Genomic DNA, 23,527 nt, shown 5'->3' with positions numbered 1-23,527 from the left:
ACCAAAATGTCCACACTCTGCATGCATAAGTTTACAAATTTCAGTACTTAAATTAGTTGGTATACATAAAACCCATTGTGACAATTCATTGTTTACATTCTGAAACAAGTAGCCTTCCTTAACCACAAATTTTTCCTTGATAATACCTCTACAATTTGTAGATTCCAACTCTTTAATTACAATTTGTAATCGAGGATCTTCATTCATTTCCTCCTTAAGTTGCCCAGAAAATTCCTTCAGTCCTTCATTAACTTCCTGCATTTGTTTACAAATTCTCCGAATCTGAAACTCCTGTGCCTGAGTGGCCTCCACGTCTGCAATTCCCCTGGAAAGAGCATCAGCTACTACCTGCGTTTTCCCTGGAACATGTTGTATGTCTAAAGAGTACTCCTGTAATGCCAAAATCCACCTGGTAATTCTACCGTGTAACAATTTACATGAATTTATGTGGCACAAAGCCTTGTGATCTGTTAACACTACTGTTTCCCTGCCATAAAAGTAAGTGCGAAATTTAGAACATGAAAACACAATACTGAGTAATTCCTTTTCTGTGGTGGTGTAGTTTATTTCTGCAGTGTTGAGTGCCCTGCTTGCAAAACTGATGGGTACCTGCTCCCCCTCCTCATTCACTTGGAACAACATGGCCCCTACAGCCTCATTTGATGCATCGCAAGCAATATAGAATTTCTCATCTAACTTCGGATGGTGCAACAACACTTCCTTCTCTAACTCCTGTTTGAGTCTCTCCACTGCTTCCTCTTGTTCAGGTCCCCACTCCCAACTCTGCCCCTTCTGCATAAGCTTCCTCAACGGTCCACAGATTCCACTGAAATTTTGTATATATTTCCTAAAAAAATTGAAAAAGCCAATGAAACGTTCTAACTGTTTACGATTTTTAGGGGACGGATATTCCCTTACTGCTTTCAGTTTCTCAGGGTCAATATGGATGCCCTCTACATTAACTACATTACCGAGAAACGTTATCTCGTCCTTCAGAAATTCAGATTTTTGTAAATTTGCTGTCATTCCCCCCTCTTGCAGTTTTCTCAAAACCCTTTCAATAATATCACAGTGTTCTTCAAATGTGGCAGTGGCAATCATGATGTCATCTACATAAATCGTTACCATATTAAGAATTTCAGGTCCTAAAACTGCCTCGAGCCCCCGAATAAAATGACTGACCGAAACATTTAGTCCAAAAGGTAGCCTTTTAAAACAATATGTTTTTCCTTGATATGGAAATGCAGTACAAAGCCTAGATTCAAGTGCTAAAGGAATTTGCCAATACGATGCAACCAAATCGATTTTCGAAAAATACGCACAACCCTCAAATTTTTGTAACAATTCGTCCATTGGTTCTGGTGCTTCTCTGTCTGGGATTATAATTTGATTGACTTTCTTAGCATCCAAACACAATCTCACCCCCCCATTTTTCTTTTTGACCACTACCATAGGATTCAAATATTCAGTACTGCGTCTCTCGATAATGTCTGTATCTATCATATTCTGAATTTCTTGCTCCACAGCTGTTCTCAACTGATAAGCTACTGGATATGGTTTTTGAACGAACGGTTGGTGCTCTCTCAAATTTAACTTACATTCATACTTATTATTTAACCCTGGAAAGTTTGCAAAAGCTTTGTTTTCTACATGTAAAATTCCCCTTAATTTTTCCTGTTGTTCTACAGTACCACTATGAAAGGTTATCTGATCTACATCATTTTTTGTAATGTATTGTTTTTCCAACAAATTACACTTCAATTCTGTTTCTTCAAAATTTTCTCCTCGTATTATCCTTAAATTAAATGATTTTGCTTTTATTTCTGCTCCGAAATCAATGAGGGTTCCTGCCACATGTATCCACTGCATAGAATAGTCTATTATCACATTATTTCGCTGCAGCCAGTCTGCTCCCAAAACAATATCAATACTGAGCCCTTTAACAATTAGGAACACTACCCACATCGTTACCTCTCCAAATTTTATCTCTAGTAGTACCTGTTTTTTGACATTTTTATTCCTAATCCCTGTGGCTCCAATTATGGTTACATTTGAAACTGGAAATACTGCTGCGGATTTTGAAATTTCATTACCTAAAGACATAAAAAATTCTTCTGACATGGCAGTCACCTCACTACCTGAATCAACTAACATATTTGCTTCCTTACTGGCACAGACAATTTTACCTTTAATGTATGGGCATATATGTACCTATTTTACCTTGAACAATGTTGGTAGGCCCTTCTGCTTCTTTTAATAGCTCTTCCAGCTCGTGTGAGATTATTCCAGACTCATTTGTTTGTATTGTATGACATTTTGATTTGACCCCTAGGTCACACTCCTGGGAGGGATTTGGGGCTCGATCCTTCCCGCTTACCTGTTTAAATTACGGTTTTCCTGCCTCCTCGGTCCATTTCCCTGTCTGTCTTGCCTGTCCTCACCCTGCCTTTGCTCCTGCAGACGGGGCTCCGGTCTCCACCTGGGTAGCTGATGGTCCCCCCGACGTTCCTGTACTCGCAGTGGTCTTACCTCCTGCTGTTGACCCTCAGGATGGTGACCTCTATCTCTGGGTGGTCCTCGCTGGTCCCGATTGTCTGGATCTCTGCCCCTCAGTCCTTCCTCCCTTTCATTTCTCCTGTCCAACGTTTCCAGCAAATCGATGACCTCGTCCACAGTTTTTGCCCTGGCCCCTAGAATGCAGTTCTGTACTTGCTGGAAAAAATGATGAACAATATGGGAGATAAAACGTTCATCGGTTATCGGGTTGTTCAAAAATTTTGATTGTAAATACAGTTGTCGTACATATGGTGCCATGGGACCATCCCTATGCCGATATTTCCCTGTAAACAAGTATTGCAGGAAGTCATCCTGGACATAGATCCCCCAATACTTGTCTAAAAAGGCTGTTTTAACTTGCTCAAAAGTTTTCCACTCACTCTCCTTATGCATTGCCCATTGCAAGGCTGCCCCATCCAATTTCGATACAAACAATTCTACTTGCTGTTCCTCTGAACCTTTCAAATATCCAAACACTTTTTCACACTTTGTGATGAATTGTATTGGGGTTGCCCCTCGGTCATCTCCGTAGAATTTTGGTACACTTTTTTCAAAAATGTTAACTTCATCCACAGTAAGCACTGTACTCCTAATCCCTCCATTAGAATCTCCCCTAATTTTTCCCAATTTTTCTTCTATTTTTTTCAAACACTCCTGTCCAACCTCATCTCGAAACTTCTCAAATTGGTTACCAATTCTCCTATTTTCCATCAAAACCTTTTCAACATTAACCTCAAAATTGCTTTTGACTTCCTCAATTTCCCTCTCATTCAACAAAATACCTCTGGCATTCTCATTTGCTTTACCATGCACCTCAATGAGTTCATTGTGGTCCCTTTCTATGCTAATTTGAACTTGACTGAAATTTTCCTGTAATGCAGATATTTTTTCTACATGCTCTTGTACTTTGTTTGATTATTCCTACACTTTCCTTTACACTGCCCACCTCCCCATTACAGCTTTCCAGGCCAGTCTGTAGGTTATCAATTACCAACTCACATTTCTGAACCCTTTGTTCGCATGTACCCAATTGTTCTTTCATTTCTGTTTGTACGCGATCAATTTTAACCTCCATTTTAACCAGTTCCTGTTGCATTTGTTTTATCATTTCGGATTTTACCTGTGAAATTTCCTGCCTTATTTCCTGCGTGTTTTGCGCTAGACCCTGTTCTAATTTTAGAGTAAGATCCTTTTGTCCCAGTTCAATTTTATTAGTAAGCTCCTGTTGTCCCAGTTCAATTTTATTAGTAAGATCCTGTTTTAATTCCTGTTGACATGTAAAACCCTGTTCAATTTTTTGTGTCATCCCTTGCATCATTTCCATTAATTTCTGTAGCATATCTGACCCCCCCCATAACCTCAACTGGGCTACTAATTGTGCGGGATTCCATGTCCTGACCTAGTTCGGCAGGATGTTCCATGTTTACCAGTTTTTCCGGTTGACATGAAAAATCCTGTTCAATTAGACTTGTTTCCAAATTTGGATTAGACTGTTCGGAATTTTCTCCATTTTCCTGAAAACCCATGAAATCTGATTCGCTGCTGTTGGTACTAGCGTTATCCATGTTGACATACACAAATTACCAAATTTTACACAAATACAAGTTAAATTTTCAAAACCAATACAAATAATACAGTTTTCTTAAATTTTCCACTTGCTATTTCGGCGATTCATCCCACGTTGTCCCGCGAAGTGACGATCTCGAAGTCCCGCGATGCGACAGGCCTGAAGTCCCACGGTGCCTTGGGTCGCTCTGTCCCTCGAAGTACCGTTTTTCGTCGTTTCTCCGGAACACTTCACTCGCTGAAGCCGCTCGTAGACTCTCGTCGCGGACAAAAACCGCATTCACCACTCAGCTGCGCCGAAAGTTCTGGGAGATCATCTTTGTTTACCACCGAAAATGTCCGTCTTGCTCTCAGGGTCGTGTCCAAATTCAAGCCGCGCGGCCGGGCGCCAAATATAACGGTTCGTTATATACAAAATAAAACAGTTCAACGCCGATTGTAAATTTTGATGTTTTTTATTATTTTTGTTTTTCTAAACAGAATGCCCCGACGAATCCAAACACTTAAAATAGTTCATTCACTCGTTCCACACATATATCTGCCTGTCGAAAAACTGCTGGTAGCTCGCATGACGAGAAATTACCGGAAAATAATCGCGTAGATTGAGTCCTTCAGTAATCTTTTACTGCAAGTACAAGAAAATGGGACGACCTCGAAGAGGACCGCACCCAGCGAAAACGAATTCCGCCCCGAGCCAACATGCCTACGAAGGTGGCCGCAATTTCTAATTAAATTATATCCAAAACGAAAAAAAAAGAAAATTAGGTTGATTTAAATATAGGCCTGGCTCCGACCACAACGTGAAATGATCTCTTCGTAAATTACATGATAATTTAGCGAGAAGCCATCGAACGCGACCTACTCGTCCAGCGTTCGACAGACGACTGGTGATCTCATGAACTCGTCTCCTCCACGCAGGGAGTAGACGTCACATGACCTCACCGACCAATCACACGCACGCTTCATTCACTCTTACAGATATCAGCCAATCACAGAACAAGTTACAACACATGAAAAAATCTTTTACACACAGAACTCTGGGCTTCCCCTGATCAGTCTCTTTTCAATTTCACCTCGAAATCGGGGACTCCCATTCTCGTTCTCTCTCCCACACCGTGAGAGAGCAGTTATCACTCAGTTCCCATACAGGGGGGAAATTACCGTCTTTATCTCGGTTGGCGGGGAAGCACTGTTCCTTTCTCACTCCCACTTACAGGCCTCTCATGCCTCTCTTTCTAACCATCACACAAGCCCAGACACAGTCCCGTGATTTATAATTATATTACAACACGTTAATAAAATTTAAGAACAATAATTATAATACGAATTACTTTACAAAATTAAACTTATTGAGAAAAACCTGAATACATAGGCCTAACCACGTAAAAATCTAGAACAGCGACTTCCTTGTGAATAATTACATAAAAAATACTAATGATAGAAAATGTCTCTTAAAACACAAAATACCTTCTTAAAAACATAGCAAGTGAAAATTATCAACCCTAAAATATATAACAAATGGTAAAATATCATTAGAAAGACTTTTTAAGAAATATTTACATTCATGAAAATAGTTGAAAAGAAAAATTATTTAATTAGGAGGGCAGGGTTCTGCAACATTACAATTGTACCCAACATAAATCACAGAGGCGCCCATGGCAAACACTGACAGCTGCTGCAATAGTGGGGGGGGGGGGGGGGGGGGGGGGGGTGCAAGGTCAGCAGGATCTTATTTTTCTCTCTTAGGCTGTTGTAAATGACCATGAACTAATGGCTAGGCAGTGCTGTATTTTTTTAAGCCGAGACACTAATTCGAAACTGATTATCCTGGTTTATTTTTTTTTTTTTTTTACAGTATTTCAATTATCCGGGCATCGGCAGGTCCCAATTAACACGAATAATGGGGAATTTACTATTTTTTATCCATCTGCTGCCAAGGCGCAATAAGCCTCGGGAGATGTTACGTCGCATGACCTTGGCCTTAACCCAGCTGCACACCGGTGTCTGAGAAGCTTGACAAGACCTTCCGGGCTTTTAATCGCTAGTCCGTGAAATTCGGTAAACGTATTAACGAGGTACCTCAATAGGATGTGTTCCAAGGAAAATGTAAACAGGCCAAGTAAATTGTAAGCATTTAAGTTTTTAAAGTACTACATTTACATCAATATTTTTCCTCGAATCCCGAATCTTTTCCCTCGAATTTAGAATCTTTCGAATACTAGAGATTCGGTGGGATTCGAGGATTCAAGGATTCGACCGGCCCATCCCTAGTTAAAAGACATGTAACTGATAGGAGGCGGAACTGCCTGTGACAAACTTGGAGACTTCCTGTTGTGTCGGCCGTACAGTACCGCAAAGAGGCGTCTGTAGACAGTTAACCTGTCCAGAAACAGACAGTTGGCAGCAGTTCCCTTTAATGACAGGCACGACACTTTGGAAACCATTGGTGAGAACCTTTACCTTTCAAGACAAGGGGCCCGTAAACGACTTGCAATTGGCAACAGCCAGATGGCGGTAGCGGTTACGGGCAGGCTCTCGTAGCTGAAGTTTGCTGGTCTTGATGTGCTGGCAGTTTAATGGGTAAATGAGAAACAAGCTGAGGCAGAGTATCATGACGATAAGGTGAATCTGCAATTAGGTGGCGACTGATGATCACACATCTTCTTTACCCTCTTTTATCGCATATCTGGCCGGAAAGAGGATAACCAATGGGAAGCGAGAGTAGTGCTGTGTGGCAGTACATGTTAAGTAGGCAATGAATAGAGGGGAAAAGGTGCTGCCTCCCTCACTAGGCGAGTCTCGACAGTTCAAGGTCATGCAGCAGCACTGAGCCAGGCATGTATTAGGATGGTGACCTGTAGCTGCCCACACCCAGGTGCAGGCACCACAGCTGCGAAGAGAGAAATTATTATTGTGGATTGCAAAGTTGTTTTTTTTTGTTCCATGAGGAAAAAATGGCATGTATTAAAGAATGGATTGTAAGAAAATGTTTTTTAGAGGTCCTGAAATTGGCTCACCAGGTATTTCTAGACACCTAGTTTCTTGCTACAGGTTAGGGATGTTCAAAGATTAAAAAAAATAAATTTGAATTGTAGCTTTCCAACTTCAATTCAAAGCTATCACCAAGCATTTTATTTAAAGGAAACAATAAATTAAATTCTTGTAGCTTTATTCAACACTGGCGTAACAATTATTGATGTAAATATTGTTTTAACTTGCACAGTTAAATTGAGTGTAGAAATACTTTTTTATTTTATTTCAAAAGCAAAAATTAAGGTGAATATTAATGATAATGGTAATCTTAAGTTAACATTCTCATGAAGATTAGCCTGCGTGAGATGATTTATCTTCATAACGGCCTAGCACCAAGGGCCTTAAAAATCATGGTTTGGCTTTGGCCTTTTAGTCAACTGTACTTATGAAATTGCAAAATGAACGTCTGCCTCAGACTGAACCTGAAGCACAGTACAAAGGCACTGATACATCAAACTTTTGGAATGTACTAGATAGTGTACAAAGTGAAATAACAGCTAACAAGTAAGAAAATCCATGGTTTTCTTCTGGGTCACGATAGGACAAATTAGACAGTGAACTGTGAACGTATGTTTCCTGCTGTTGTAAACATCATCAGAGATAAATGTTAGTCTTCTTCTGGAGCATGCACCAGAAATGTTTTTCCTGCATTCAGATTCATAAATTTTCTTGTTCGGTTAGAATAAACTGAATAATTAGCATCTTTCAGTTAGTAAAATCAAACTCCTTTGTTTGATGCCTTGAGAATATTGTTAACATTTGAAACCAAAAAGAATTCTATAACACATACATTTTTCATTTTTACGAAACCAGTGAGCTACTATTAGAGTTCTGTGCATTTTTTATAAACCTTTTTTTAAATTAATTAATATATAATTATAATACAGTTAAAAAAATTAATTTATTCTGTTTAAAAGTTATGACTTTGACTTGAAACTTCAGAAGTTTGAGAATTCAGAATTCAACTTTGACTTTCACATTAAAAACGTTCATTCAAAACACCCAGACTATAGATCAAGGTTGATTCCTTCTCTAGTTTTCTTGAACTGTATTTTTGAGTTTATCCATCTCTATTACCTCGCTTTCTTTGAGACACAATACTCAAAGCTGGTTATGGTGCAACTGAAACCTGAAATGGTGGGATTTCTATCACTAAAAATTAGTGGAAGCATTTAGTACCCGAGCAATTTGTTTAAGTTAAATTTGATGACTTAATTTTTTTAGATAGGTAGTTTTATTCAGGATATGTATTTGTGGTAAAACAAAATTCTGCATCAACTTGTAAGCAAATCAACCCACACTTGTGGTTGAAAGAAAATAATTGCATTAAATTTAAAATATTCTTGGAGTTGTAGGAGAGAACTGTAGGCCCCTTAGCAATATGTGCAGCTGTGACAAGCCGCAGCTAGGGCCATGCTGCCTGAGTTGTTTTATTAGTTGTGCACAACATTGCGCAAGCTAGTCGTTTTCCTTGTTTCCGTAACATCATGTTCAGGTGTTGCTCCATCTCTCAATTTTACTTTTGTTCATTTGTGATGATCTTGTTGTGTACAGGTGTTCAGTGATTGTAATCACTAGTGCATCACACTTACGTGGTGAGTATTTGGTTGATTCCAGCATTCGGTGTAATTTACGTTCACCACGAGTACAGTGTCTTTTGTTAGTTGTAGGTCCCATCGTCACGAGCCTCTATTCCTAAGTGTGCGGCTTGAAACCCTCCCTGTAACCCTGTAAGAGAAATGGTCTCAAACATTTTGATTGCCATTTAACTTTCTACCATTATCAAGGTAGCAGTTGTCTGATGATTGTGATTGTGATGTCGACCGTCTCAGACTTATTCTTCCAACTTCATACTGCAAAACCCACAAACCTAGCCAATTCAGACCAAGTCCGCAAAAGTCTGTGAACTTAACCCTTTGGAAAAAAAAAAAGACAATGTAGACAAAATGTAGAACTGTTCAGACTCGCAGGCAACATTCTAACTGGCCAATATCAACATTAAAAAATACTGGACAACGGCAACCTTATAGTTATGTGAACCAAGTTGTTTCAAAATAAATAATAATGGTACGACCAGAAGTGCTAAAATTAGGGTTACTTTTCTTAAAACAGTATTTTTTTTAAACAGGGTTTCCGCTTATAGGAAAAACCTGGAACACAGAAAATTCTCAAGGAATTGAAAAGATGCCTGATAAACCTGAAAACCTCGGGAAATTGACAATATCTTAGTAAAATATATGAAGACTTTCTCTTGATCACAATCAATAAAGAATTGTTTCAAGGTTTGATCAAACAATTGTTAGATTTTGTTTTCATACTGGCAGTGTTTGGTATGACTTGATGTAGGCTATTGGACATATGCCATTGCTTAGCACATGTATGTCTGCAGAAGAAAACTACAAAAAAACACATAGGTGAAACTGGCAGAGCTCTATCCACCCGAATCAAAGAACACAAAAACAACTGCAAGAAGGGTGAAACCCTAAAATCCAGACTTGCTGAACATACATGGGAAAATAGCCACAAAATTCTCTGGGAAGACTCCACACCACTCATACAGGAACTCGATAAAATAAAAAGGAAAATCAAAGAATCAGCTTTCATTATTAGCAATAAAAATATTTTCAGCCAGCAGAGCATTGAATTAAAAAATATGTGGATCCCTTTGATTAAGAGAGAAACATCCCTGCAGCACAAAACAATAGCCAATACTCAACCTACAATAACCAATCCGCTTTAACTCCATGGTGCACAGCCAATGAGGAGTCAGCTTGTCTGCCATTGGCTGAGCGAGATGTAGTCCATTTTCTGATAAATACCCTCATTTTTCCAGCCCCTTCTCAGTCGCACCTGTGTTTCCGTACCATGTGCGTCTCTGCCTGAGGACGGGAGCAGATAGCAGTTCCCGAAATGTCGCTTGTTTCTGTTTTAGAAAACTGTTGTGTTTGTTTCGTCTTTTCGTTTGGTCGTGATTTTGTCTCGTTTTGACTGTTGTGCTGAATTTTTTGGGTTCAATATTTTTTGTGCTGTCATCATTTGTGGGGGTTTTTTCGTTCTGTTAGTCCATTTTTCTTTGTTTTTTCCTTGTTTGTTGACCATATTCCTGTTGTGGAATATTGTGTGGCGTTAAATCCTGACAACAGCAATTTTTGCTTAATTTGTGTTTTTTGTCATTTGTGTTTTTTGTAGTTTTCTTCTTCAGACATACATGTGCTAAGCAATGGCGTATGTCCAAAAGCCTACATAAAGTCATGCACTCCCATTGGCCATTGCACAAATCTTTCAAAGATAATAGTGTTTGGTATGTAATTTTATAGGAAATGTCAGTGCAGGCTGCGCAGGAATACATATTTATCATTTCTGAATTATAATGTTATGTTTGTTGAAATGTGTGTTGATACAGTCTGTATTGTAATACTAATACCTATATGTATTATCTTGCAAGATTGACGGATGAGAGAGGGAACAAGTTATTTGATGGAACAGGGGACAGGGAAACTCAGGGAAGTTGACTCAAGAAAAAAATTTGAGAACCCTGCACACTTTTTGATTCTTTGCATATTGATTTCAAGTAATATTTTGCAGGTTGTACATGGTTTTATTTTCTGTTTGATCATGTCAGTAGATAGTTGGATGCATCTACTAGAGCTAGAGAGTATGGCTGATGCAGGCGGCCGGCGGCGCAGGTGTTCACGGAGCTGGTCCTGCAGCGGCAGCAGCTGGAGACGGCCGAGCGCGTCGCCCTCATGTTCGGCCTGCCCCTTCAGGAGCTCCTGGAGCGCGCGGGGGATGCGAAGCTCGCCACGCGGGACTTCCCCCAGGCCATTGCGCTCTACAAGCTGTCCAGGGTGAGCAGTCTTGAGGGCACCGGGGCCATCCTTGTTTCTCTGTGTCGCTCCAGGCAGTCTCTTGCTGCGGGCCTAGTTCTGTGTTCTCTGGGACAGCGGTTCCCAGAAGGTGTTCCACAGAACCCCGGGGTTCCGTGAGTCAGGACGAATGTCATATGAAGCAGGCACAACTATTGTCAAATAACTTTCTTTGAAGGAACTGGGGTTCCTCCAAAAGAAAAGTCGATCATAGGGTCCCCTGGCCGGAAAAAAATTGGGAACCGCTGCTCTAGGACCTCGCTGTCTACAACACACAAAGCCTCCGTAAAATTAAATAAAATCATACCAATGCCTTAAAAAGTACTTAAATTCTATGTTTATGGGGTGAATTACATTTTTTATTTTTTAAAGTTCTGTAGAACGTGGTATATTTATTTATTGAAATTGGGCGCCTAATTTTATATATATGTTTCTCCAGAAATAAACAATTGATTATGATTCCTCTTATTAATATTGTTTTATCCAAGTTATTACACTCATTTGTTCCTGGCTAACAAGACATGTAAATGTCTAAAATGTGTAATAAGGAAGTGTAGAGTGAATCATAAACTAAATATTCATTTATGAATTCGATTTGCAAAATGTATATTTTAAAAGTAATGCCAAAGGTTAGGAATTTGACGTAACTAGTTATACCTTCCAAAATATTAGTTTTTTTTTTATTATCTTGACTTAAATGAAGAAGCAAACATAAATGACATATATTTAGGTGATCAAATAGTCTCAATAACATATATACTATATCAGTGATAGTTATCTGTATGCAGACATATATTCCTAGAGAGCCAAATATCTAAGTAAAGGTATTTCATACTAGTAATGTCTCGATTCACGTAACCTTACGTCTAGTTCAGTTGTTCGGAGACACTGCAAACTCTGCAGCACTGGACATCTGGATAGCGGTAACCAGAGACAAGGATGTTTTCGACCAGCTGAAAACTACGAATACTACTGTTCTAATTGTAAAATTAGATGACGGCAGTTCAGCATCCTCCTGTGATCCTGAAAAGTCTTTATAATTAATTTGAAACGATCTCACTGACGTAGACCACATGGAACCTTAGATGTATGGTCGTCATGGTTGTGTCGGGAACTCAGGCCTCAGAATTATTGCGACAGCGACTGACGGCGCCGACCATCGTCCTTCAGGGATGGAAAGTACGAAGATTCGAACCCAGGATGGTCAGGAATGTAGATATCGACCGAAGAGTAAGTTCATTCTTGAAGTTCGGAAAATCCATAATTCTGTCAAATTAATGCGGAATTTCAAGAACCCAACTTGACGTCCATCAAAATAACGTAACTCCGCTGTAGTCTCTTCTTGTGAGCTGAACGGAAATGTAAAGAGAAGTACGACCCTCACTCAGTACGTATCTTCCTCTCCAGATAATTTTTCCTTATTATATTTGCTTTTTACACATCCATATTCGAAAAACCACTATCGAACGAATACCTGTTTATGTATACGAAGATTGTATTAATATGATATGTTACGAAATGTAAATGGACTGTAATATCAATACCAAATAAACAAATAAATTCATACTGATTGTTTGTGCTTCATTGCACAATTTACCGCACTGATGGTCAAAGATCATGCCTTTTTCCAGAAGCCATGGGGCTGCCTACCTTGGCAGTCAGCCAACTTGATAGCTGGACGCTGTCCTGTAGGAAGTTAGAAAAAAAAACATGTCCACAACCCTAAAATTAACCCTAGCACACACAATATTTACACGTCAAAACAGATAATTTACACATTTGGTATTTATTATCAGTTAGAAGGAAACCTGACAATCTGGTACCTGCCCAGGAGGTGTAGATTTGTTGTTTTTATTGGGAAAATCCCACACATAGGTGCATAACTGCACAGCTAGGAAATCTCCTTTTGAGTCGCTTGTTCACAGGGTGCTAAATCAACAGCCAATCAGTATGAAATATTCCCTGGTGTGATGTTTTGCTGCAGAAACTCGTGGAACATCTTTTATATTTGTTAGCGTAAGGTATCTAACTTTGAAACTAAAAAGTTTGGTCTATTTCCTTATAAGGTAATGTTCGTTGTGATTTTTGGTTGGCCCATTGGGCTGCCTCCCTCTTGTTTCAACATGGTAAAAGAAGGTAGCTTCATTCTCCAACTAGCCCCTCGCTAGATGCTATCCTGACCGGTCATGTCTTGCAGAATTTGCAAAAAAAATATGTTCAGGGTTCCACTGATTGCATTCATAGAATCAATACCTTCGTAAATTTTGAAATCTCTCCTCCCCTCCTCTCTGAAGAAAAATATTATGTTTTACTTTTTGAACCAAAATATCAGGTAATATTTGTGTGTATTTAGTATTAAAAAAATAAAATTTCATTAAATATTAAATACCAATAATGCAATGAAAACAGTAACCTCTGTCTGGCCCCAGCGTGTGAACATGGAATACGCATTGGCCCCACCTCGTCCACACGTCACCACATGACCAGTCAGCCGTCTGCCCTCCTCTGCTCTGTGGCCAGTCTTGGATGCTTGAACTTGTTAGCAACCACATTATCTGCTTGCTTAATTGTACATTGTAGAGTAAAATTATATTATAACTGTTGGCAAACCGATAAAAGCTTTATATGTGTATGGTGAAACATGGCACAACACTAACTGACCGGTGTTTTTTTTTTGTTCAAAATGTGTCTAAGGATCTTGCTTGGATCATGTTGAAAACATCCGGATATAACATAATTACATATAAGGAATCTGTTAACCTGAAATGCAATTACGTACATGTTTTTCGAGTAGATATTAACAGCTTCTCCGCCCAGGGGCATGCCCGCCCTTTTCATCCAATTTAACTGCTACTGGTGATGTTTATTTTCACAGCTCAAGCAATTATCTTTCCCCCGCCCATTTCACAGCATAAAAACAAAAGACCCCTTTTTTCCTCTAGCAGGAAACACTGGCTCCCAAGTCCTCTCTAGCATTACCCTTCTCTATACTTTCTAACATTCCCCGCCTCACCTTGCACAAGCGATAATGAAGCAATGTCACAGCGATTAATCACAGATGCTCCACACATTGCGCAGTGTTTATGCTTTGTTTGGTGACAGTGACTGTCCAACATGCTTTTCCTGGCTATCTTTTTTTCCTTTTTGGAACACGTCTAGTATTAAAAAAAAGAGCACTTGCATGTGATAGAAGTGAAACTTCTTTGGCAATTCAAACCTTGACTCGTAAGTATATCATAACAGCTAAAACGGCTGAGAGAGAAAGAGAAAGAAAACAAAATTCTAAAAATAATACAGAAGAGGGTTTTTGGTTTTCATTTCTTTTTCAAATCTTTTTTTGTATTGATTGGAAATTTGTTTAAAATAAAAATAAAAACAATATTTCATGTGCAGGATTTCATCAAACTTAATTTAAACCAAGCATATTCTTAATTTGACTTAAAATATTTACATGCTTGTGGGCTTATAATTATAAAAAGATGTGTGTTTCAGTTAATCAAATAATAATTCGTGTTAAATAATCACCCTGTCCAATTAAAGCGTGAAAAGCATTATATCAGCAAAAAAAAATATTTAGTTACACACCTTAAAAATGTCTTATACAACACTGTTTAACAGTACTGATTTACACAAGTAATTAAAATATATACTTGAAAGAACACCATTTTCTTGCGAATATAGCCCGTGGCGAGGTGCACAACAATAAGCTCAAACCCCTCTGCCCAAATAATCTGTTACTAAATGCCATCAACTCGGGTAGCATCAGGTACAGGCAGGTCCAAACTGCCACAACCCGCCTATCTGCAGCATTGCAGGGTTCCACCTGAGCCGCACGCTGCCATGTGGAGCCCGCTCAAGGGAATGGAGCCCGACGAGTTCTCTGCACTGTCCGCACTTTCCTTCCTTTCGCATCAGAAACGTTTCACAACAATGTATAATGAAAATTTTGCATTTAAATTTGGCCTTGAAATTTTTTTCCATTTCAGGCCCAAATAAGTTTCACTTCAAAAATTTATATTGAGTTAGAAAACTTGTCAGTTCCTTTGCATGAACTTGGTGTGATAAATGCCATATTTTGACGTAAGGGTTCTTGGGGGGGGGGGGGGGGGGTGTCCAGTTGGTCAAACGACCACCCCTCCTCTATTACGACCATTGCGACCCTATTCCCGGGAACCGTAAGGAGTTGTAAAAACGGAGTAACTTTGGATTGCCGGCGATTAGCCATAGGAGGAGGAAGTCGATACTCGATTTCTTTAATTTAGTATCTCATGCAGCACAACGTGGTTGCAGTTGCTGCTATACATTGCGCATCAGAAATGTTGTAATGCAGAGGGGGAGAATATAGTTCATTTGTGGTAAAATTATGGCCGTATTAAAGTTTTCCATCCAAGAAACTTTGAAGTTTGTGATTATCTAGCAGAAAAACTGCTGTGTGACTAATGAACAAAATGTACCAGTAAATTTGTTTTAAAAATTTAAGGGATGATGCCATAATAACTTATACAGGTAACTGTAAATATCTGTTGCATGGGCCATAAAAATATTTGTTTCACTGAGATTGGACTTTACTACACTGTGTGTTCTGGCTTTTGACGCATGGTGTGTTTTTGAGGGGGGTGGGGGGGTAGGATTTTGACAGTTTTTCATGTGTATGAGGGAACGTTGGATTGTTAAGAGGTGGGAGACATTTTTACGAGGGATGAGCTTTTGCCTTGAAGAATGTAAACCAGAAGAGGGATGGGTAAACCACATGTCATGATGCCGCCACTGCCATCAGCCTAGCCGGACAAGTTTTCTGCGCACCCACTTACGTTGTAGAAGCTTTCGCTGCCACATTTTTAAATGGAATGTTCCATTTTTGAAGTGAAACTTCTTTAGGTGTGATGGGAGTAAAATTTCAAGACTGAATTTTAATGCAACGTTTTCGTGAAAGATTGTTGGGAAACATTTCCGACACGAAAAAGATGGATAATAGATTGCAGACAGTGCAGAGAACTTGTTGTTCCCCAATGCCTTGAGCGGGCTCCACACGGTGCCATGCTGCAGGGATAGGCAGAGTGCTGAGGTAGGAACCCGCCTGCGCCTGAAGCCCGCTGACTTGCTGGCATCTAGTAAGGGAGTATTTGGGCAGAGGGTAACACAACGGGGTTTGAGCTTATTGTTGTGCAGATCGCCACGGGCCATATTCGCAAGAACTTTCAAGTAAGTATTATTTTAATTACTTGTGTAAATCAATATTGTTAAAACAGTTTTATATTAGTATTGTTTTAGCTGTGTATCTAAATATTTTTTGCTGGTATAATGCTTTTCATTCTTTAGTATGATAGGGTAGTTACTTGTCATGAATTATTATTTGATTAACTAAATCTTACATCATATTATATTTATGAGCATATGAGCGTGTAAATATGTTTAGTCCAACTAAGAATATGCTAGTTAAAAAAAGGTTAAATAAATCCTGTGCATGGAATATTGTTTTTATTTTCACTTTGCGGTAATATGGTTATAATGTAAAGAATTACTGTGAGGTAGGACCATGCAGTTAAATTTTCGCGCTGTGGAGTGGCGGACATGTTTGTTCATTCATTCGATGGTAAAACATAATTAATGCCTATGATTACATTCCAGTAGGTCTATGTAGCTTATTGGCAGCATCTGTTTCACTATAAAGTGATATTTGCAGAAACACAAAATCATTGTATTAGAATGCTCGATCATAACTATCTATACTTAATATCATATTAAATTCCTAACTTATTTACTATAATCAATCCTAGCTTTGATATTTACTAAACAAATATTCTATATTTGTGTTAGTATTATTTCAACAGTGAGTAATATTTATTGTTATTTAATCTGTATTGATTGCTCAATATTTATTGATATTCTGAGCAGTTATTTTGAACTGAGTAATAATTTTAATTTGTGTTTATTAATTTATTTCTATTTTAATCAAATTTCTAATTAATTCAAAAAGTTTGGATTCTTAAATACTTGGAAAAGAAATGATAGTCAACAAACCCAGAGCTGTGTTATCTTGTTATTAAATTGTATAAATGGTTTTGCTGAGTAATACTAAGTAATATAATAAATGTGGTTGAGAATAAAATGTATGGAAGTTGATTTGTTTTTTAAAACGTGTATAAATTGTAGGTAGAATTGTTTTCATGCCTTAGTTGTGTTCCTGAAAATTTTAATTTAACATTTTAAGGTATGATTATTTAAACACTGAGAAATATTTTTTGTTAATCATTATTGATTGATCAGTAATTATTGATATCTTGAGCAGTTATTTTGAAGTGAGTAATAATTTTGTTAGTTCATGTTTATTGAGAAAATTGTCTTCTTGCTCTCTTTTTCTCTCTGCCGTTTTACACCTTACAATATACTTATGAGTCTAGGTTTGAATTACCAAAGACGTTTCATTTCTATCACATGTACTGAGTTACATGCACTTTTTGGTTCTTCTTTTTATAGGAACATAATTGAGAGTATTAAAACCTGCACAAAATATACACTGTGAATTAAAAAATCATATATCTTTATAAGTTTTCAATTGTATTTTAATCTATTTTTTTATAATTGTTTTTATGTCCAATTTGTTGACGGTTCCTGAGAATGTTTTCGTAAATACGCTGCTTCGTTATATCCAGGGCTCGTAAAATTGGGGTTCTAGTGTAATGAAGAGTTACGGGAGAGACATTTTTTGCCTACTGGTGTAAGTTTGCTGCAAATAAACGTGTTTGGTAAATTGTAATTAAAGATTGGTTTGACCATGAGTGTTGGCATTGAGCCATGGTGACTGCTGATTTTCATGCCCTGGTTTTTACCTGATTCAAAGGCATTTGGGGAATTTCACAGAAAGTATTTTTTATTGAACCATTGCAGAAAATCTGTCGGACTGCAAATTCTCATTAACGTGAACTAAGTGTAATATCCTGTGCTGCAGTAGTTTTGATCTGTATGAGAGCATGTATTTGTTTGTTTGGTAACAAGAATAATTTTCAAAGAACATGCAGCTACAATAATTTCTTTACTTTAAACAACTTTTAAAAAAACCAATACTAAAACTGTGGCTTCAAACTTTCAGTGAATTTTTTATTTTGTTTTTCGAATACACAGTATAAAATCTAGAAGTGTGTTATGAATTGTGACTATTCTGGGTGTCCTGGCCGGGCCAGCTTGGAATGGCACAATGTTGGATTCCTTGTGGGGTTGAATCAGGAGTGTTGATAATGGGAAATATTTGAGCTTGTTGCCATTTACCGGTGGTTTCCCCATGGTACCCATGTCCACCCCATACATTTCATCAGTACTCACTCTCACCTTATCGCCCCTCAATGTGTCTCATGTGCTTTGCTTCACTACAAGCAGTCACCTGTCCAGCCGATATGACGAACTGGATTTCATAATATACTATATACTGTATACATGGAAGTTTTGTAAGAGCGCTGACTCCAATTATAATGTACTCATCATATTATGTTTTTGTATATTATTTCTTTCTGTAAAAGTAATCTGTAGTTTACAATAATATTTAACTAAGTTATTAAACTAATAAGTAATTTAAACTAAGTTTATATTTTTTGCACTCTGACATATTGTCAACTGACCTAGTGCGGAATTTGGTTTGTTTCTAAACAAATAAATGAATTAAAATATTGAACCCAATATCTACAGAAATTTAGCCGTAATCGTATACCTCCTCTTTCCTTCCCTACAGTTGTGTACTGCATACCAAATGCATACTGGGGCATGTATGGGGCTCTGGAAGAGTGGGTATGTGTTGGCGGGAGAGGGGGATACCCTGATGTAACGCTTGCAGTGCAGCCACCTGAAGAGTGTGCTGAAGTTTGCGGCAGGCGGGCACTCGGCGGAGCTGCTCGGCTTCATCACGTGTCTATTCTCGACGGCCGGGCTGGACCTGACGACCGCAGAGAGGATACACCTGTCCAACCTGGCAGTCATGAGCCACACAGAGCAGCTTCTGCGCACCACCGCCTCCAAGGCTACACCCTTCAAGCAGTTTGTGTGAGTGCCAGCCGTGTACACCTGTAGCAACAGTGGTACTCACTTCCCAAAAGTTATTTGCAAAGTGTTTACAAACACTGATAACAGTACAATACTGGCAGGAGGACACGTAGAACACTGGTAGTACCTTTGAGAACTGTCAGGTCACATAACTGACTACAGCCGACATTATCAAAGTTTATTATTACTTTTTCTGTTGGACAAGTTTCTAGCTGTTGGTAGGCATGTTACTATAAAACCACTGATAACAATATACTACTGCTAGCTAGTATTGGTTAAGTAAATGTTGGTTATGGTGAAATCGATATTGCAAAAGTGACTCTAAAAAAATTTACTGTGGGGGTGCTGTTGTTGCTGACATTGATCATAATAAGGTTTTTCAGTGATGTGAATATCAGAAATGCTTTGCAAAAAGATCATGCAAACATTGAGCAAACCAAACTTTGATACAAAACAGCAAGGAGAAAATATTGATATTTCAAACATTGCTTTTTGTTTATTTTCCAGTTTGCAAATAGTAGCAATGTTTGATATACATTGCTCCTGACCAACCATGGCATGGCCATAGTGGGTTCACGGGGCCTGTTGCAGAAGTACTTGAGAGTTAAGAACTAGGCCTGTGTGAATATTCAAATTTTCAAGTACGAATAGTTAATTATTCATATTTAATTCATCTTCGAATACTAACAAACTAGTATTCATATGGATATGAACATTATACATATACCTTGTGAGTTAGTCGTATACCAACTTTCACTGTTGAGGTTGTCATTTGTGTGTTATATAAACCCAGTTTAGATGTTTTAAAGGAAACTTCATAATCAATAATGTGAACAATTCGTAGCGAAAAAGTATTCAAAGTTATTTCAATACTGTCTTGCAAAACAATAGTGGAAGAAATCGCATGGACAATTGAAAATGGAGAATCTTTGTGACATTTTAAACTTTGAAAAAAAAAAAAAAAAAAAAAAAAACTATTATTTGTATTAGTTTCATCACACGTACAAGTAGTGGGGAAAAAAAATTGTCAAATTCTGTGTTTTACAGCACCATATGCGACACTCCCTTGTGATGGCCATTCAAAGAACTGAATGGGGTAGTTACAACAACGTACAAGTCATTAGTCACAATCAGTCTACCTACCTTGCGACACTGTTACAGCTTGCATATTGTGTGTATCTATGATAAAACAAATGTTATGACTTTTCAACTCAAAAACAAAATAAACGTAAATTAATGAAATACTGAAAAAACCTGATGCAGATACAGGTTCTGATAATAACCTACTGATTCGATACCCGATAACTAATATTTTTTTATGGTATTAAAAAATATTCTAAAAGAAAGTACAAAGATAAAAATAATGTCAGCAAATTTCTTGCAATGAATTTGTTAAGTTTAAAGACCTATTGATAGGGCCTGGAAAATTTCGGTGTTTTCAGTATGCAAAAAGCGGTACTTTCAAATTAGAAAAGCGGTGGTTTAAAGTCGGTATTTTCGTTATGCAATGGAAATTTTACCGGTATTTTAAATGTTGACTAAATCGTGCAGTTATTGAATATAATAGTTTACATATTTAATAAACAATCCATGTATACTAGGAATAGGCTAATATGCATAATAACAGCCAATTAAATCCAAAACAGTTACACAAAACAGACACGTTGCTATAGATGTTTGCAACTACAAATTTTCTTTTTTTTTTTTTTTGGCTGCCAATGCCACATGCTTAGCCGACTTTAGGTGTTTGTCAATGAAATCTTTTCTATCCCATGAAACTTTACAGTTGCAAAATTTGCACATCACTGTGCTATTGTCAGTACAATAAAACCCATGTTTCTGATACTGATATGCTCGTATTTAATGGAGTGGAGGAACACGGGGTTGCCACTTGAACAAACCCCAGCGCACAAATGAGAAGAAACTTAGTGTGAACTATACCCCAGATCAATTTTGAGCATCAAAACCATACACGAACACGGCTTATGTAAAAATAAGGTAATTATGCTGAAACGCAAGACTTGGGTTAAAGGATACTTTAACCTTGTGTGGATCAAGTAGAAAACATTCGGCTATAAACGAAAGAAATAAGAACCATGCTATCCTGAAATGCTGTGACATGTTTTTGGAGTAGATAATCACAGCGACAGACCGACAGGATGCGCTCCTGCCCTTGCCTTCAGCTATGTTTATTTTGACAGCTCAAGCAATTATCTTTTCCACGTCCCTTCGCAGCGTAAAAAAAAAGAGAAAAAAAACACGCTGACAGTTTCTCACGCAGAAGGTTGAAATAAGGGAGGGAATGTGTTGAAATGTTAGCTGTTAAAAAAAAAGGGGGGGGGTTGTTTTTACATGGTTTGTGGCTCTGGGAGGGATGAGCCTTGAAGAATTAGCAGGGGATGGGAGAGGTAAGCGTCGCATCACGTCACGTATGACGTCAAGTCGCCGGGCGGGTAAGATAACATGACAGCTGAGACTGCTTTTCATGCGATAGTGGAGGCGCCGAGCTCGTCTAGACACTGCCGCGTGGCCAGTCTAGAGGGGTGGTATCTATTTTTAGACGTCTTTTGTATGCCTGGCTGCTTACAGTACAGCTCTCGCCAAGATAAACGTGAACACATAGAGCCCAACAAAGTGTAACAGACTTGTTTTTCAGCCGATTTTACTCAAATTTTCGACTTTCTCTGCTCAAATTTTTCATGTTTTCTCAAAAAACAGTCATATAAACGAAATGGACGCATCAGAGGGGGCTCGCATCGGCGGGATTCTACTGTAATGGTACTTTTCGGGGATATATTCGCAGTGTAATATATAAATGTTGTGGTTTTCGCGAATGTACTTACTTTTCGCGTTTTCATGCGAAATTCACAAAATTCGCGATCACGAAAAATTCCAGGCCCTACCTATTGATATACATAGCTAAGATTATGGTATTTTAAAAGATAATTTTGTCATTCAAAATATTGGATTTCGTTGTTATCGTCATTGAAAAATGAAACACGTGAAATAATAAGTACCGTGTTTTATCGCATAATCATTGCACATTTTATACTAAAATCAGCTTTGAAAAGTAGGGGTGTGATATTTATGAGAGAAAATTTATAATGTTAGGTAAAGTTATTCATAAAAACCAAATCCATTAATGGAAAGTACGTTTATTTAGAAAGTAGAGTATACAAAAGCACGCCAACAATTTAAATAAATAAGTTATGTAACAAAAAGCTTTTTTCAACATTAAATAGAGAAAACAATCTGTGACCCGTATACGAGCCTGAACTATCGTCGTAGTACACACTTTATCACAAAAGAGTGTGGGCCATAAAATGTAGTTAACTTGGCAATCGGCAGAGAGCGCGCGTTGCATGCAATCAGCGAGATATCAATATCGATATTCGACTACGTGTGCGCGCTCTATACGGGAAGCAACATAACCAAACATGAATGATGCCAACTAGTGCCGGCTACATTTTTATAAGCGGTACACCGCAGCGGTACAGACGAACAGATAAATGTTATAACGTTTAAAAATTTCTTTAAAAGAAAATGTACACATAAGACAACTTCGTATTGCCGTTAATTAAATAAGTGGTAATGTCTGAATAAATATTAGATTTATACTTTAAAATACATTGTTTTATACGGAAAAGATAACTACACAGAGTGCTCTGAATCTAATTGCGGGACTAAAAACATCATGCGACGTTTACGTGATAAATTTTTTTTATCCACATTTGGATGTGCAACGATTATGCGATAAAACAGGGTACATATCAAGCACAATTACGTTGTAGTAAGACACTTAAAATATTTACATAAAACAATACTGCATATACTGATGTGTTAAGTTCAACAGAAACTGCAAATAAAACATGCAGTAATCAAAAAATGAATATTCAATCTTGAAAGCCCAATAATCTGGATTGAGGAAGCCTGAAAACTGTCAGCTTTCACACGGTGTTGTGCCCTGTTTTATAGAGACACATTTATATGTATCAGTGTGCTATCAGTTCTGATATACCGTGTTTTATCGCATAATGGTCGCACGCGTAATCGTTACAACCATATTTTAGGCTGTCAAAATTGGGATAAAAAAACTTCTCGCGTAAACGTCGCATGATGTTTTTGGTCCCGCTAGTAGATGCCGAGCGCTTTGTGTAGGTATCTTTTCCATATAAAACAATGTATTTTAAAGTAGAAATCTAATATTTATTCCATCATTACCACTCATTACCACTTACTTCATAAATGAATGGAAAAATACGAAGTTGTTTGACGTGTAAATTTTCTTATAAAGACGTTTTTAAATGTTATTTCCTTTATCTGATCGTCTGCGTCGCTGCGGTGTAGGTATAATCTAAAATTAAATTTCGGTCATTACCACTAATTCATTTAATAAATTAACGAAAATACAAAGTTGTCTGACGTGTAAATTTTCTTTTTAAGACGTTTTTAAACTGTATTTACTTTATCTGCTT

At 37.9% G+C, this 23,527-nt stretch overlaps 2 protein-coding genes across 5 annotated transcripts in view; both read left to right on the top strand.

Annotated features, from left to right (window-relative positions):
- The window catches only part of LOC134527844 (uncharacterized), a 286,375-nt gene that overhangs the window by 47,865 nt on the left and 214,983 nt on the right, over positions 1-23,527 (top strand). For all 4 annotated transcript variants that reach the window (XM_063360800.1, XM_063360797.1, XM_063360799.1 and 1 more), the window contains exons 10-11: positions 10,826-11,003; positions 18,847-19,052. In XM_063360800.1, the coding sequence (XP_063216870.1) occupies positions 10,826-11,003; positions 18,847-19,052 (384 nt within the window). The remainder of the gene's footprint in view (positions 1-10,825; positions 11,004-18,846; positions 19,053-23,527) is intronic.
- LOC134527847 (cation channel sperm-associated protein 2-like) overlaps positions 1-23,527 on the top strand; it is a 254,149-nt gene that overhangs the window by 28,821 nt on the left and 201,801 nt on the right. The window lies entirely within an intron of this gene.

The sequence above is a fragment of the Bacillus rossius genome, chromosome 1 (assembly GCF_032445375.1).
Source record: "Bacillus rossius redtenbacheri isolate Brsri chromosome 1, Brsri_v3, whole genome shotgun sequence".
NCBI classification, from domain to species: Eukaryota; Metazoa; Arthropoda; class Insecta; order Phasmatodea; family Bacillidae; genus Bacillus; species Bacillus rossius.
Note: the sequence above shows the minus strand (reverse complement) of the source record. Positions and strands in the feature narration are given on the sequence as shown.